Source organism: Hylobates moloch, unplaced genomic scaffold, assembly GCF_009828535.3.
Source record: "Hylobates moloch isolate HMO894 unplaced genomic scaffold, HMol_V3 SCAFFOLD_5, whole genome shotgun sequence".
NCBI lineage: Eukaryota > Metazoa > Chordata > Mammalia > Primates > Hylobatidae > Hylobates > Hylobates moloch.
This window is the reverse complement of record NW_026652280.1, coordinates 107,343,446-107,357,176: the sequence shown is the minus strand read 5'-3', so window position 1 is coordinate 107,357,176 and position 13,731 is coordinate 107,343,446. Positions and strand designations below refer to the sequence as shown.

The 13,731-nt window shown below is 43.0% G+C and overlaps 2 protein-coding genes across 27 annotated transcripts in view; one reads left to right on the top strand and one right to left on the bottom strand.

Annotated features, from left to right (window-relative positions):
• The window catches only part of LOC116467993 (myomegalin), a 230,303-nt gene extending 224,606 nt beyond the window's left edge, over window positions 1-5,697 (top strand). For 22 of the 26 annotated variants that reach the window (XM_058439381.1, XM_058439362.1, XM_058439364.1 and 19 more), the window contains 5 exons: window positions 88-314; window positions 1,244-1,387; window positions 2,474-2,612; window positions 2,918-2,964; window positions 4,626-5,697. In XM_058439381.1, the coding sequence (XP_058295364.1) occupies window positions 88-314; window positions 1,244-1,387; window positions 2,474-2,612; window positions 2,918-2,964; window positions 4,626-4,667 (599 nt within the window). In that variant the 3' untranslated portion in view covers window positions 4,668-5,697. Of the gene's footprint in view, window positions 1-87; window positions 315-1,243; window positions 1,388-2,473; window positions 2,613-2,917; window positions 2,965-3,859; window positions 3,912-4,625 lie in introns of all 26 variants that reach the window. The other 4 variants (XM_058439380.1, XM_058439379.1, XM_058439378.1 and 1 more) reach the window with 2 other exon arrangements.
• Window positions 1-13,731, bottom strand: part of LOC116468019 (putative neuroblastoma breakpoint family member 7) — a 901,770-nt gene that overhangs the window by 589,581 nt on the left and 298,458 nt on the right. The gene's annotated exons all lie outside the window — the stretch shown is intronic.

Sequence of the window (13,731 nt, the reverse complement as noted above, 5' to 3'; positions counted from 1 at the left end):
TTCCCTACCTCTGTTTTAGTTAGAGCAAACTGAGGATATCATTATGAATAACAGAAGATTCTGTTGTGTTGTCATTTTCTTTTTCAGGCTTGGGTTTGGATACTTCTCCAATAATGAAGACCCCTCCCAAGCTGGAGGGTGATGCTACTGATGGCTCCTTTGCCAATAAGCATGGCCGCCATGTCATTGGCCACATGGATGACTACAGTGCCCTAAGACAGCAGATTGCGGAGGGCAAGCTGCTGGTCAAAAAGATAGTGTCTCTTGTGAGATCAGCGTGCAGCTTCCCTGGCCTTGAAGCCCAAGGCACAGAGGTAATCACACCTGTAGCTTTAGATGCACTCTCCTTGTGCCGTTTCTTCCTTTGATGTTAACTCCTTCTCCTACCATTTTTTTTTTTTCATGCTTTGCGTCTCTCCACAGCTGAGGCTTCCTCTTCCATGTATAGCAGCCAGGCCCTTTCTTCTTTATCTCCTATTTTCACTGTGAGTTCTGCTCTGTTCCAGATGTAGCTGACTGGATATTTCCCCTCAGCCCCACAGAAACACGTGGCATTGCCTAGCAGCCTTTGGTAGCTTATTATCTACCATAGTCATGCAGGCACATGAACCATCTGTGGGCAGAGTCGACTCAATGGGATGGACAGAAACTGAAGGATTTGCAGGTGTATGGCCCCCACATGTGGAAGGGGCAAGAAGTCTGGCAGCCATGGCATTTCTTTGTGCAGACTGCATAGGGAAGGGAAGGCAGTCAGCAAAGCTTCTCAGAGCACCTTGCCAGTGAGAGAGACCAGGAACCTGTGGCTGTGCTGTCTGAGCTGCTGGAGACCCATGGATGCGTAGGGACAGCCCTGCCTCCACGGAGCCCCCACACTGGAGGGCAACACACACACTCAAGTAGATAAGCACAGTAAGGGGCTACAGGCACAGTATGAGAAGTCATCCTCTGTGCTGAGAAAGCGCCAGTGCAAACGTGATCATTTATCTCAGACAAGGAAGGTAACAGGTTCATAGAGGACATAGCAAGGGGGGTGAGTTTTGAAAGCCTTGTGGGTTCTGCAGGTGGAGGAAGGCATTCCTGGTAAAGGGAGCAGCACCTTAGTTCTGAGAGCTGCAGATGGTTGTGCGAGGGCTTCACAGGTTCAAGCAGGCCCATGTTCTGCGCCTCACTCACAAAGGAAGCTTGAACCCACGCAGGGGGAAGAAAGTAATCTCTCCGCTCCTGTGATGTTACCTTTCCCCAGGTGCTAGGCAGCAAAGGCATTCATGAGCTTCAGAGCAGTACCAGTGCCCTGCACCATGCCCTAGAGGAGTCGGCTTCCCTCCTCACCATGTTCTGGAGAGCAGCCCTGCCAAGCACCCACATCCCTGTGCTGCCTGGCAAAGTGGTAAGATGCCAGTGTCCTTTCTTGGTTCAAACCCAGTTCTCCTGCCCTCCAATACTGTTCTGTCTCCTCAATGTCACAGCTTTTCCAGAAAATCAGGAGCCACATAGTGAGTTGGGATAGACAGGAACTTAGAGGAGTCTCCCTGGAGGGACATCTCTGACCCATGGTGGCTGCTTTCATTGCAGCTCTGAATACATCCCATTCCCCACCAGCCCCCTGGCCCCTGGTTAAGAAATCCAAGAAGAAGAGGAAGGGGTGTGGAGAAGGCAGAGACATCATAACCCTGGCAATCCATAAATGTTCCGTTTCTTTACCTCTCTGAAGTTTGGCTGAGCTGAAATTCAGTTAAAGCTTCAGCACCCCTCTCCTACCCCTCAGGTCCCATGGTCCAATGATCACAGAATGCCCCCATGAGACTGAGCCTTTTTAGCCACTGCCTGGAATCCCAGCATATCACTTAAGCTGGCATCTCTGGACCAGGCCTGGGGAAAGTCAGCCACCCCTCAGGATCTGCTCAGAGCTCAGGCTAACTCTGATTGACAGACCCTTGTGTAGGCAGGTTTCAGGATCCCCTCCCCAGGGATTCTAGCTCCAGGTCAATGTCACCAATACCTTTTGGATCCAATTATGCTAATTCCAGGGAGAGGGTGTTTTGCCATCTTCATGTTGGCACAAATATTTACAAACTTGCAAACTTGCCTGAGTCCAGATCTCTCTCCCCAGCATAACATTTCTGAACTCTCAATCTTACCTGTGAAGGGAGAGTGACAGAACTGATATCAGGACTAAAGCAAGGTCCTCTTCAGAGTTGGGAGTTTTATGCCAGCCTGAAGCGAGGTTCGCTTAAGCTACAGGTGTGTAGGCCTGTGCTAGTCTGCATGGGGAATTCCAGAGTCTCAATATTCCTACCTAATGGCCTCATCCTAAACTGTCCTCAGCTGGAGGTATCCGAGGCTGTGAAGGAGGAAATCCAGTTCAGGAGGGTAGAGAAGATTGTAGAATCCTCTTTGAATTGGAAAGAGCCACAAAGCACAGGGTGTTTTAGGCCTTCTGCCTGGTCAGTAAGAGTCTGTTCCTCGTATCCAGGGAGAATCAACAGAAAGGGAACTTCTGGAACTGAGAACCAAAGTATCCAAACAGGAGCAGCTCCTTCAGAGCACAACTGAGCGTCTGAAGACGGCCAACCAGCAGAAGGAGAGCATGGAGCAGTTCATCATCAGCCAGCGTAGGTCCCCTGAGAGGGAATGGGGGAAGCAATGGGCAGTCTTCCCGATGCCCCACTTGTGCTTCAGATGAGAAGTGACCAGGGGGCTTGGAGATGTTGGGAGTGGAGACTGATTTGATGTCCCCAAACCTCCTGTGCCACGAGCAATTGTGGATGCAGAGGGAGGGGAGGACAGGGGGTGGATAGCAGGAGACTCCAAGCTGAATGGCCAGAAAGAAATAAATGCTTTAGAATTCTCATGCTAAGCAAGTAGGGTTAATTTCTGCTGGTGATTTCTACTCTGTGGTGCTCTTTTGTTGTTTCAGTAACCAGAACACACGATGTTTTAAAGAAGGCAAGGACTAACTTAGAGGTAAGGAAACTACCGCACCAGTCAGAGGCACCAAGCCTGTCCCCAACCCATCACCATCCATTAGCAGATCTTGTAGGCGATCCTTGGCCTGCTTCGGCCTTCCAGGAGAAGATTTGGGGTCCACTTGCAAGACCACAGGTCCTCAGTGAGCTTCCTGCTAGTTTCTGTTCCCATCACCCTCCCACCCCGTCAGCTCCTGCCCTGTATCTTGGTTCACTCTCACATTGTCATCATCTCTCCTTTTTACTCCAATTTTTCTTCTTTGATGCCAAGTCAGGAGACTGGAGAAATGCAATTCAGCTCACTCTTGAAGTCGTTAGACATTCAGGAGTCTGCCTCTGAATGAGCTTTTGGTAGAGGGATCTTGAGGCCAGTTATGTGTTCTACTCTTCGTGAAAAAGTAAAAGCAATTTGCAACCTAATAAACTGATTTCACTGCACACTCCTGGGTTAAGAACAGCAATTTGATTTTGATATATCTTTAAGCAACATGACAAAAGAGATCTGTTGGGTCTCATTGGTCTAAAAGCAAATTTGTTAATAAATAACAACTGAACCTTCAGGGAAAAAATGTTATATATGTACCAGACATTATCTACATTTACTTAAAACACTAAGTGTTAATCATTCCCTAGGAAGTGCTTTGAAGAAAAACTTGAGGTATATGAAATGGTTTAAAAATCAGAAACTAAACCTTTTAACGTGGACTTCAAAGCTTTGCCATAAGCAATTCAGCATATTCCTAGAAATGTTTCTAAACCGTAACCTGAGAGAACGTTGATCTCCATAGTGTGAAAATGACTTGGGCCAGTTTAACTTGCTCTTTTTTAAATTTTTTTCACTAATTCCCTTTTGTTTTTCTCTGATAATTCTTCTCTTTCCTGAGCCTCTTTAGAGCAGCACTTACAGGATTGCCTCTGTAAAGCCTTATTCCTGTCCCAGAAAAGGTAACCCAAAAAGTCTCTAGTATCCACTAAAAGGTAACCCAAAAGTCTCTAGTATCCACTGGCTTTCTCCAGTGTGGAAGCTTTCCCCTCCACCTCCCATAGATCACTGGAAAGGACCCGAGGCCTCGGTCCTAAGCCCTGGCTTATCACTAACTGCTGTGTGGCTTTGGCTTGTCCCTTAGTCTCTGTGAGACTGCTGCACCCTCATCTGTCAAAGATGGAACTGGACTTAGTTGAGCTCTGAGGTCCCTGTGGACTTGGCCCCTCCACACACTCATTATGGCGACTGGACATAAACTTAACAGAGGACTTCCCAGCAAAATGTCCTCTTCTTGCTACAACAGGCTGTTTCTATATGTGCATGTTTCATGCTAAGCACTTCTTTCTTGGGTGGAGATGACAAAGGCCACTTTCTGCTGAGACAAAGTGATTTGGAGAGTCACCTGGCCCCTGAAGAGGGAGTGGGAGGATCCAGCCACCCAGTGTGCAGTGAATTGGAGCAGGGATCTCAGCACACAGGGAGGTGGGGAGGCTCCCCCTAATCTCGGGCACCTGTTGCTCCTCCAGACTGCAGCGCATGCTCTTAGCTCATCCTCTTAACTGGCTCTCACCGTGCTCCTGGCTTTGGTCACCACGTAGCTCTCACTCCAGCTTCAAGTAGCCATCAGTAGGGCCTGGCAATATACACTGATTTGGTTTGTTTTATGTCTGCAGGTGAAATCCCTAAGGGCTCTGCCGTGTACTCCAGCCTTGTGACCCTTACCTTCCAGGAACCATGCAAGAAGCGCAGCCACCAGAAGTCCTTAAAACAGCAGGAAAGGTGGGCCTGTCCTCCTTTTGTGCAGCTACCTATCTGCTGAGGAGCATCTGGGCCTCATTCCTCCAAGTCCACTGGAGGGTCCAGAAGAGGGAGTCAGAGATGTATCCCGGTGGAGCTGGGAGAAAGGCAGAAAGCCTTTCTGACAGCTATGGAATACCATTAGCCAAGGTCCACTTGGCCCAGCACTAAGCAAAAGATGCGTAGTTTGAATAGAAGGTTTTGTGATACTGCCTCTCAACAGCACCAGCAGCTTGGGAACTAGCAACAGCACATTTCTTGCCTCATCAGCTGTCCTGAGATGGAAAACTCAGTGGATATGGGACCCTGATTCTGATGAATGGGGCACGTGGTCCCAATGCTGGAGCTCCTCTGACAGGTTCTAAAAGCACACTACTGAGCAGCAGTGCCCTGCCAGACACTGCTGGCGGGGGCTCAGTGAGCACTACTCACAGATGCACACCTGACCCTGTTGGGTCGAGTCAGGTGGGCTTTGATCTGCACTGTAGCACCTGCGTTCTTTGAGTTCACATCATGCATGTGGTGACTTCCCAGATACCATCTCAGGCTTAACCTAGCACATCCTATTTCTTTTCTTCTATGATACCCAAATTGGACTGACCTCACTTCAAAGATGCTGTCCCATTTTGTCATCCTATCTTACCTCGGGGAAATTGGGGACTGATGGCCAGACCAACTCTGTTGAAATTCTTGCATAGAGCTAACCTGTGCTCATTTTTAAGTGGCATGGGAGAGGCCCCTAGCCTAGTAAAGCCTAGTCTGTGTCTTCACAGTGCTGATAGAATGTGTTTGTGTGTATAAATGTATGATATAGATTTATATATGTTGCTATCTCCATATATTGAAGGCCAACATAACTGGTGGACAGGGTGGGTGACAGAAAATGAAAGTCTTTTTGGTGATTATTAAAGCAAAATGTCTATAAAGAAATAAATAGTTTTTCTTTCACTGCTTTGTTTCCCATTGCTGCACCAATCCCTTAACAGTATAAAGAACTGGAAAGAGAAAATGGGTAAGACAAACTGTGTTTAAGAAGCGCATAGTCTAATGCTTGAACTCTAACTTTAAAAGATTAAGGTTTTCCTTCTTTGTCATTTTGTAAGAATCCCCAGTCTGAAAATATGACAGAATGGTTCTTAAACTTGGTGTGCCTGAGAAGCAGCTATGGAGATTATAGGAGCTACCTCCTGGTCTCCAATCCCAGGAGATTTAGTTGGTGTGAGCCCTAGAATCTGCATTTTTTTAATATAAGCACCCCAGGTGATTCCATTACATGTGGGCTGCAGATCACAGTTTAAAAAAACAGTGTTCTATAACATTGAATCAAAACTAAAACTACATTTAAGAACCTTGAATCAAAAAGTATGCCATTCCATAAACATTGATATACAAATTTTAAAATATTCCTTGGGAAAAGTTCTTAGCTACATGCTTTTGATCTCCAAGATTAAAATAAGCTATCACTTCACAATTATGTACTAGAAACGTTTAAAAAATAAAAACAGGTAGAAGGTGGAGTAAGATGGTAGAATAGAATTCTCCAGCAATGGTCTCCCTGAAGGAACATCAAATTGAACAACTATCTATGTAAGAAAACACTTTCACAAAGGCTAATCAGGTGAGAGATCATAGCACCTGGTTTTAACATGATAACAAGAAAAAATGCATTGAAGAATGGAGGAAGGACAGTCTTGCATTGCCTGTGACACCTCTCCCCCAACCACAGGAAAGGCATCTCCAAGAGAGAATCTAATGGCTTGGGGACAAGGGGGAAAGTAGGGGACTTTATATTGAAACTTAGTACCAGTCTTGCCATAGTGACACACAGCACTGGGCAGAACCCCACAGCACTTGATTCCAGGCTGGTGCCCACAAAAGAAGCATTTAGACCCACCCTGGGCCACAAGGGAATCAGCTGCCCCAGCAGGAAGAACGCACCAAAGTTCCGGCCAGCTTTATCACTGGAAATGTCTTGGGCTACAAATAAATTTCAGTGGCAGGCAGGCTGCAGTGACCGCAGCCCTTGGGCAAGCCCTGATGCTGCATAGGTCTGGAAGACCCTGGACTTGAGGTGTGAGCCAGTATGACGGCAGCAGCTGCAGCAGCTATGGGAATGCCTGTATCACCCCTCCCCCACACTCCAGGCAGTGCAGCCTGAGGAGAGGTTCCTTTTGCTTGGGGGAAAGAAAGGGAAGTAAGCTAGGGGCTTTATCTGGGAATGCAGAGAACAATCCCTGATCTTCCCCAAGTCCACAGGGCTGGGGGAATCTGTAAGAATTGCAGTGTACCTGGGCCTAGGGTGCCCTGTAGTTCAAAAATGGCTGCAGTGATCACTGGCTTAGGGAACTCGTCAGCCCATTTTGAATTCCTGGAAGGTCCTCTGAAGGACAGGTACAAACAGGACCTGACTGCAAAGGCTGGAATAAATACCTTATCCTTCAATGCCCAGATATTGACAAACATCGACAGTATCAATAACACTGAAGTCAATATGACCTCAACAAATGGACCAAGTAAGGCACCCAGTGACCAACCCTGGAGAGATGGAGATGTGTAACCTCTCGGGGAATTCAGAATAGCTATTTTTAGAAAGCTCAATGAACTTCAAGAAAACACAGAGAAACAATTCAGAAATATATCAGAAATTTAACAAGATTACTGAAGAGAAAAAAATCAAATGCTGGAGCTTGAAAATGCAGTAGTGGGTCTCAGTAGAATTGATCAAGGAGAAGAAAGAATTAGTGAGCATGCAAAGAAGCTATTTGAAAATACAGTCAGAGGAGAAAAAAGAAAAGAAAAATGAGAAGGAACACAGAATGCTTAAGAGATCTAGAAGAGGGCCTCAAAAGAGAAAATCAAAGATTCATTGGCCTTAAAGAGGGGGTTGAAAAGGAGCAAAGAGTAGAACACTTATTCAAAGAAATAATCTTTTTTTAAAAAAATACTTTAAGTTCTAGGGTATACGTGCACAACGTGCAGGTTTGTTATATAGGTATACATGTACCATGTTGGTTTGCTGCACCCATCAACTCATCATTTACATTAGGTATTTCTCCTAACGCTATCCCTCCCCCAGCCCCCTACCCCACAACAGGCCCCAGTGTGTGATGTTCCCCTCCCTGTGTCCATGTGTTCTGATTTGTCAACTCCCACTTAAGAGTGAGAACATGCGGAGTTTGGTTTTCTATCCTTGTGATATTTTGCTGAGAATCATGATTTCTAGCTTCATCCATGTCCCTGCAAAGGACGTGAACTCATCCTTTTTTATGGCTGCATAGTGTTCTTTGGTGTATATGTGCCACATTTTCTTTATCTAGTCTATTATTGATGGACATTTGGGTTAGTTCCAAGTCTTTGCTATTGTGAATAGTGCCTCAATAAACATAGGTGTGCATGTGTCTTTATAGTAGCATGATTTATAATCCTTTGGGTATATACCCAGTAATGAGATTGCTGGGTCAAATGGTATTTCTAGTTCTAGATCCTTGAGGAATCACCACACTGTCTTCCACAATGGTTGAACTAATTTATACTCCCACCAACAGTGTAAAAGCATTCCTATTTCTCCACATCCTCTACAGCATCTGTTGTTTCCTGACTTTTTAATGATCGTCATTCTAACTGGCTTGAGTGGTATCTCATTGTCGTTTTGATTTGCATTTCTCTGATGACCAGTGATGGTGAGCATTTTTTCATATGTCTGTTGGCTGCATAAATGTCTTCTTTTGAGAAGTGTCTGTTCATATCCTTTGCCCACTTTTTGATGGGGTTGTTTTTTTCTTGTAAATTTGTTGAAGTTCTTTGTAGATTCTGGATATTAGCCCTTTGTCAGATGGATAGATTGCAAAAATTTTCTCCTATTCTGTAGGTTACCTGTTCTCTCTGATGATAGTTTCTTTTGCTGTGCAGAAGCTCTTTAGTTTAATTAGATCTCATTTGTGTATTTTGGCTTTTGTTGCCATTGCTTTTGGTATTTTAATCATGACGTCTTTGCCCATGCCTATGTCCTGAATGGTATTACGTAGGTTTTCTTCTAGGGTTTTCATGGTGTTATGACTTACATTTAAGTCTTTAATCCATCTTGAGTTAATTTTTGTGTAAGGTGTAAGGAATGGATCCAGCTTCAGCTTTCTACGTATGGCTAGCCAGTTTTCCCAGCACCATTTATTAAATAGGGAATCCTTTCCCTATTGCTTGTTTTTGTCAGGTTTGTCAAAGATCAGATGGTTGTAGATGTGTGGTGTTATTTCTGAGGCCTCTGTTCTGTTCCATTGGTCTATATTTCTGTTTTGGTACCAGTACCATGCTGTTTTGTTTACTGTAGCCTTGTAGTATAGTTTGAAGTCAGGTAGTGTGATGCCTCCAGCTTTGTTCTTTTTGCTTAGGATTATCTTGGCTATGAGGGCCTTTTTTGGTTCCATATGAAGTTTAAAGTAGTTTTTTTCCAGTTCTGTGAAGAAAGTCATTGGTAGCTTGATGGGGATGGCATTGAATCTATAAATTTCCTTGGGCAGTATGGCCATTTTCACGATATTGATTCTTCCTATCCATGAGCATGGAATGTTCTTCCATTTGTTTGTGTCCTCTTTTATTTCATTGAGCAGTGGTTTGTAGTTCTCCTTGAAGAGGTCCTTCACATCTTTTGTAAGTTGGATTCCTAGATATTTTATTCTGTTTGTAGTAATTGTGAAGGGGAGTTCACTCATGATTTGGCTCTGTGTTTGTCTGTTCTTGGTGTATAGGAATGCTTGTAATTTTTGCACATTGATTTTGTATCCTGAGACTTTGCTGAAGTTGCTTATCAGCTTAAAGAGATTTTGGGCTGAGACGATGGGGTTTTCTAAATATACGATCATGTCATCTGCAAACAGGGACAATTTGACTTCCTCTTTTCCTAATGGAATACCCTTTATTTCTTTCTCTTGCCCTGGCCAGAACTTCCAATACTATGTAGAATAGGAGTGGTGAGAGAGGGCATCCCTGTCATGTGCCAGTTTTCAAAGGGAATGCTTCCAGTTTTTGCCCATTCAGTATGATATTGGCTGTGGGCTTGTCATAAATAGCTCTTATTATTTTGAGATATGTTCAATCAATATCTAGTTTATTGAGAGTTTTTAGCATGAAAGGCTGTTGAGTTTTGTCAAAGGCCTTTTCTGCATCTACTGAGATAATCATGTGGTTTTTGTCATTGGTTCTGTTTAAGTGATGGATTACATTTGTTGATTTGTGTATGTCAAACCAGCCTTGCATCCCAGGGATGAAGCCGACTTGATCGTGGTGGATAAGCTGTTTGATGTGCTGCTGGATTCGGTTTGCCAGTATTTTATTGAGGATTTTCACATCGATGTTCATTAGGGATATTGGCCTAAAATTATCTTTTTTTGTTTTGTCTCTGCCAGGCTTTGGTATCAGGATGATGCTGGCCTCATAAAATGAGTTAGGGAGGTTTCCCTCTTTTTCTATTGATTGAAATAGTTTCAGAAGGAATGGTACCAGCTCCTCTTTTTACCTCTGGTAGAATTTGGCTGTGAAACTGTCTGGCCCTGGAATTTTTTTGCTTGCTAGGCTACTAATTATTGCCTCAATTTCAGAACCTGTTAATAGTCTATTCCAGGATTTGAGCTCTTCCTAGTTTAGTCTTGGGAGGCTGTGTGTATCCAGGAATTTATCCATTTCTTCTAGATTTTCTAGTTTATTTGACTAGAGGTGTTATAATATTCTCTGAGACTAGTTTGTATTTCTGTGGGATCAGTAGTGATATCCCTTTTATCATTTTTTATTGCATCTATTTGATTTTTCGCTCTTTTCTTCTTTGTGAGTCTTGCTAGCAGGTCTATCCATTTTGTTGATTTTTTTCAAAAAACCACCTCCTGGATTCATTGATTTTTTGAAGGGTTTTTTGTGTCTCTATCTCCTTCAGTTCTGCTCTGATCTTAGTTGTTTCTTGCCTTCTGCTAGCTTTTGAATGTGTTTGCTCTTGCTTCTCTAGTTCTTTTAATTGTGATATTAGGGTGTCGATTCTAGATCTTTCCTGCTTTCTCTTGTGGGCATTTAGTGCCATAAATTTCCCTCTACTCACTGCTTTAAATGTGTCCCAGAGATTCTGGTATATTGTGTCTTTGTTCTTATTGGTTCCAAAGAACCTCTGTTTCTGCCTTCATTTCATTATTTACCCCGTAGTCATTCAGGAGCAAGTTAATTCCATGTAGTTGTGTGGTTTCGAGTGAGTTTCTTAATCCTGAGTTCTAATTTGATTGCACTGTGGTCTGAGAGACAGTTTGTTGTGATTTCTATTCTTTTACATTTGCTAAGGAGTGTTTTACTTCCAAATATGTGGTCAATTTTAGAATAAGTGTGATGTGGTGCTGAGAAGAATATATATTCTGTTGATTTGGGGTGGAGAGTTCTGTAGATGTCTATTAGGTCTGCTTGGTGCAGAGCTGAGTTCAAGTCCTGAATATCCTTGTTAATTTTCTGTCTCGTTGATCTGTCTAATATTGACAGTGGGGTATTAAAGTCTCCCATTATTATTGTGTGGGAGTCTAAGTCTGTTTTTAGGTCTCTAAGAACTTGCTTTATGAATCTAGGCACTCCTGTATTGGGTGCATATATATTTAGGATAGTTAGCTCTTCTTGTTGAATTGATCCTTTTACTATTATGTAATGGCCTTCTTTGTCTCTTTTGATCTTTGTTGGTTTAAAGACTATTTTATCAGAGACCAGAATTGCAACCCCTGCTTTTTTTTGCTTTCCATTTGCTTGGTAGATCTTCCTCCATCCCTTTATTTTGAGGCTATGTTTGTCTCTGCACGTGTGATGGGTCTCCTGAATACAGCACACTGATGGGTCTTGACACTTTTTTTCCAATACATATTTTTTTTTATTATACTTTAAGTCCTAGGGTACATGTGCACAACATGCAGCTTTGTTACATATGTATACATGTGCCATGTTGGTTTGCTGCACCCATTAACTTGTCATTTATATTAGGTATATCTCCTAATGCTATCCCTCCGCCCTCCCCCCACCCCACAACAGGCCCCGGTGTGTGATGTTCCCCTTCCTGTGTCCATGTGTTCTCATTGTTCAATTCCCACCTGTGAGTGAGAACATGCGGTATTTGGTTTTTTGTCCTTGCCATAGTTTGCTGAGAATGGTGGTTTCCAGTTTCATCCATGTCCCTACAATGGACAGGAACTCATCCTTTTTTATGGCTGCATAGTATTCCATGGTGTATATGTGCCACATTTTCTTAATCCAGTCTATCATTGATGAACATTTGGGTTGGTTCCAAGTCTTTGCTATTGTGAATAGTGCCTAAATAAACATACATGTGCATGTGTCTTTCTAGCAGCATGATTCATAATCCTTTGGGTATATACCCAGTAATGGGATGGCTGGGTCAAAAGGTATTTCTACTTCTAGATCCCTGAGGAATTGCCACACTGTCTTCCACAATGCTTGAACTAGTTTACAGTCCCACCAACAGTGTAAAAGTGTTCCTATTTCTCCACATCCTCTCCAGCACCTTCAACATTCTTAAAGAAAAGAATTTTCAATGCAGAATTTCATATCCAGCCAAACGAAGCTTCATAAGTGAAGGAGAAATAAAATACTTTACAGACCAGCAAATGCTGAGAGATTTTGTCACCACCAGGCCTGCCTTACAAGAGCTCCTGAAGGAAGCACTAAACATGGAAAGGAATAACCAGTACCAGCCACTGCAAAACCATGCCAAACTGTAAAGACCATCGATGGAAGGAAGAAACTGCATCAACTAATGGGTGAAATAATCAGCTAACATCATAATGACAGGATCAAATTCACACATAACAATATTAACCTTAAATGTAAAGGGGCTAAATGCCCCAATTAAAAAACACAGAGTGGCAAATTGGATAAAGAGTTGAGACCTATCAGTGTGCTGTATTCAGGAAACCCATCTCACATGCAGAGACACACATAGGCTCAAAATAAAGGGATGCAGGAAGATCTACCAAGCAAATGGAAAGCAAAAAAATGCAGGGGTTGCAATCCTAGTCTCTGATAAAACAGACTTTAAACCAACAAAGATCAAAAGAGACAAAGAGGGCCATTACATGATGGTAAAGGGATCAATTCAACAAGAAGAGTTAACTATCCTAAATATATATGCACCCAGTACAAGAGCACCCAGATTCATAAAGCAAGTGCCGAGAGACCTACAAAGAGATTTAGACTCCCACACAATCATAATGGGAGACTTTAACACCCCAATGTCAGTATTAGACAGATCAGTGAGACAGAAGCTTAACAAGGATATCCAGGACTTGAACTCAGCTCTGGACCAAGCAGACCTAAAAGACATCTACAGAACTCTCCACCCCAAATCAACAGAATATACATTCTTCTCAGCGCCACATCACACTTATTCTAAAATTGACCACATAGTTGGAGGTAAAGCACTCGTCAGCAAATGTAAAAGAATAGAAATCACAACAAACTGTCTCTCAGACCACAGTGCAATCCAATTAGAACTCAGGATTAAGAAACTCACTCAAAACCACACAACTATATGGAAACTGAACAACCTGCTCCTGAATGACAACTGGGTAAATAATGAAATGAAGGCAGAAATAAAGATGTTCTTTGAAACCAATGAGAACAAAGACACAATGTACCAGAATCCCTGGGACACATTTAAAGCAGTGTGTAGAGGGAAAATTATAGTACTAAATGCCCACAAGAGAAAGCAGAAAAGATCTAAAATCAACACCCTAACATCACAAAAAAAAAGAACTAGAGAAGCAAGGCAAACAAATTCAAAAGCTAGCAGAAGATAAGAAATAACTAATATCAGAGCAGAACTAAAGGAGAAAGAGACACAAAAAACCCTTCAAAAAATCAATGAATCCAGGAGCTGGTTTTTTGAAAAGATCAACAAGAAAACCCTGTTTGGCTAGTTCACCTGGCTCATCTGATTGCAAGTTCCTATCTTGAGAG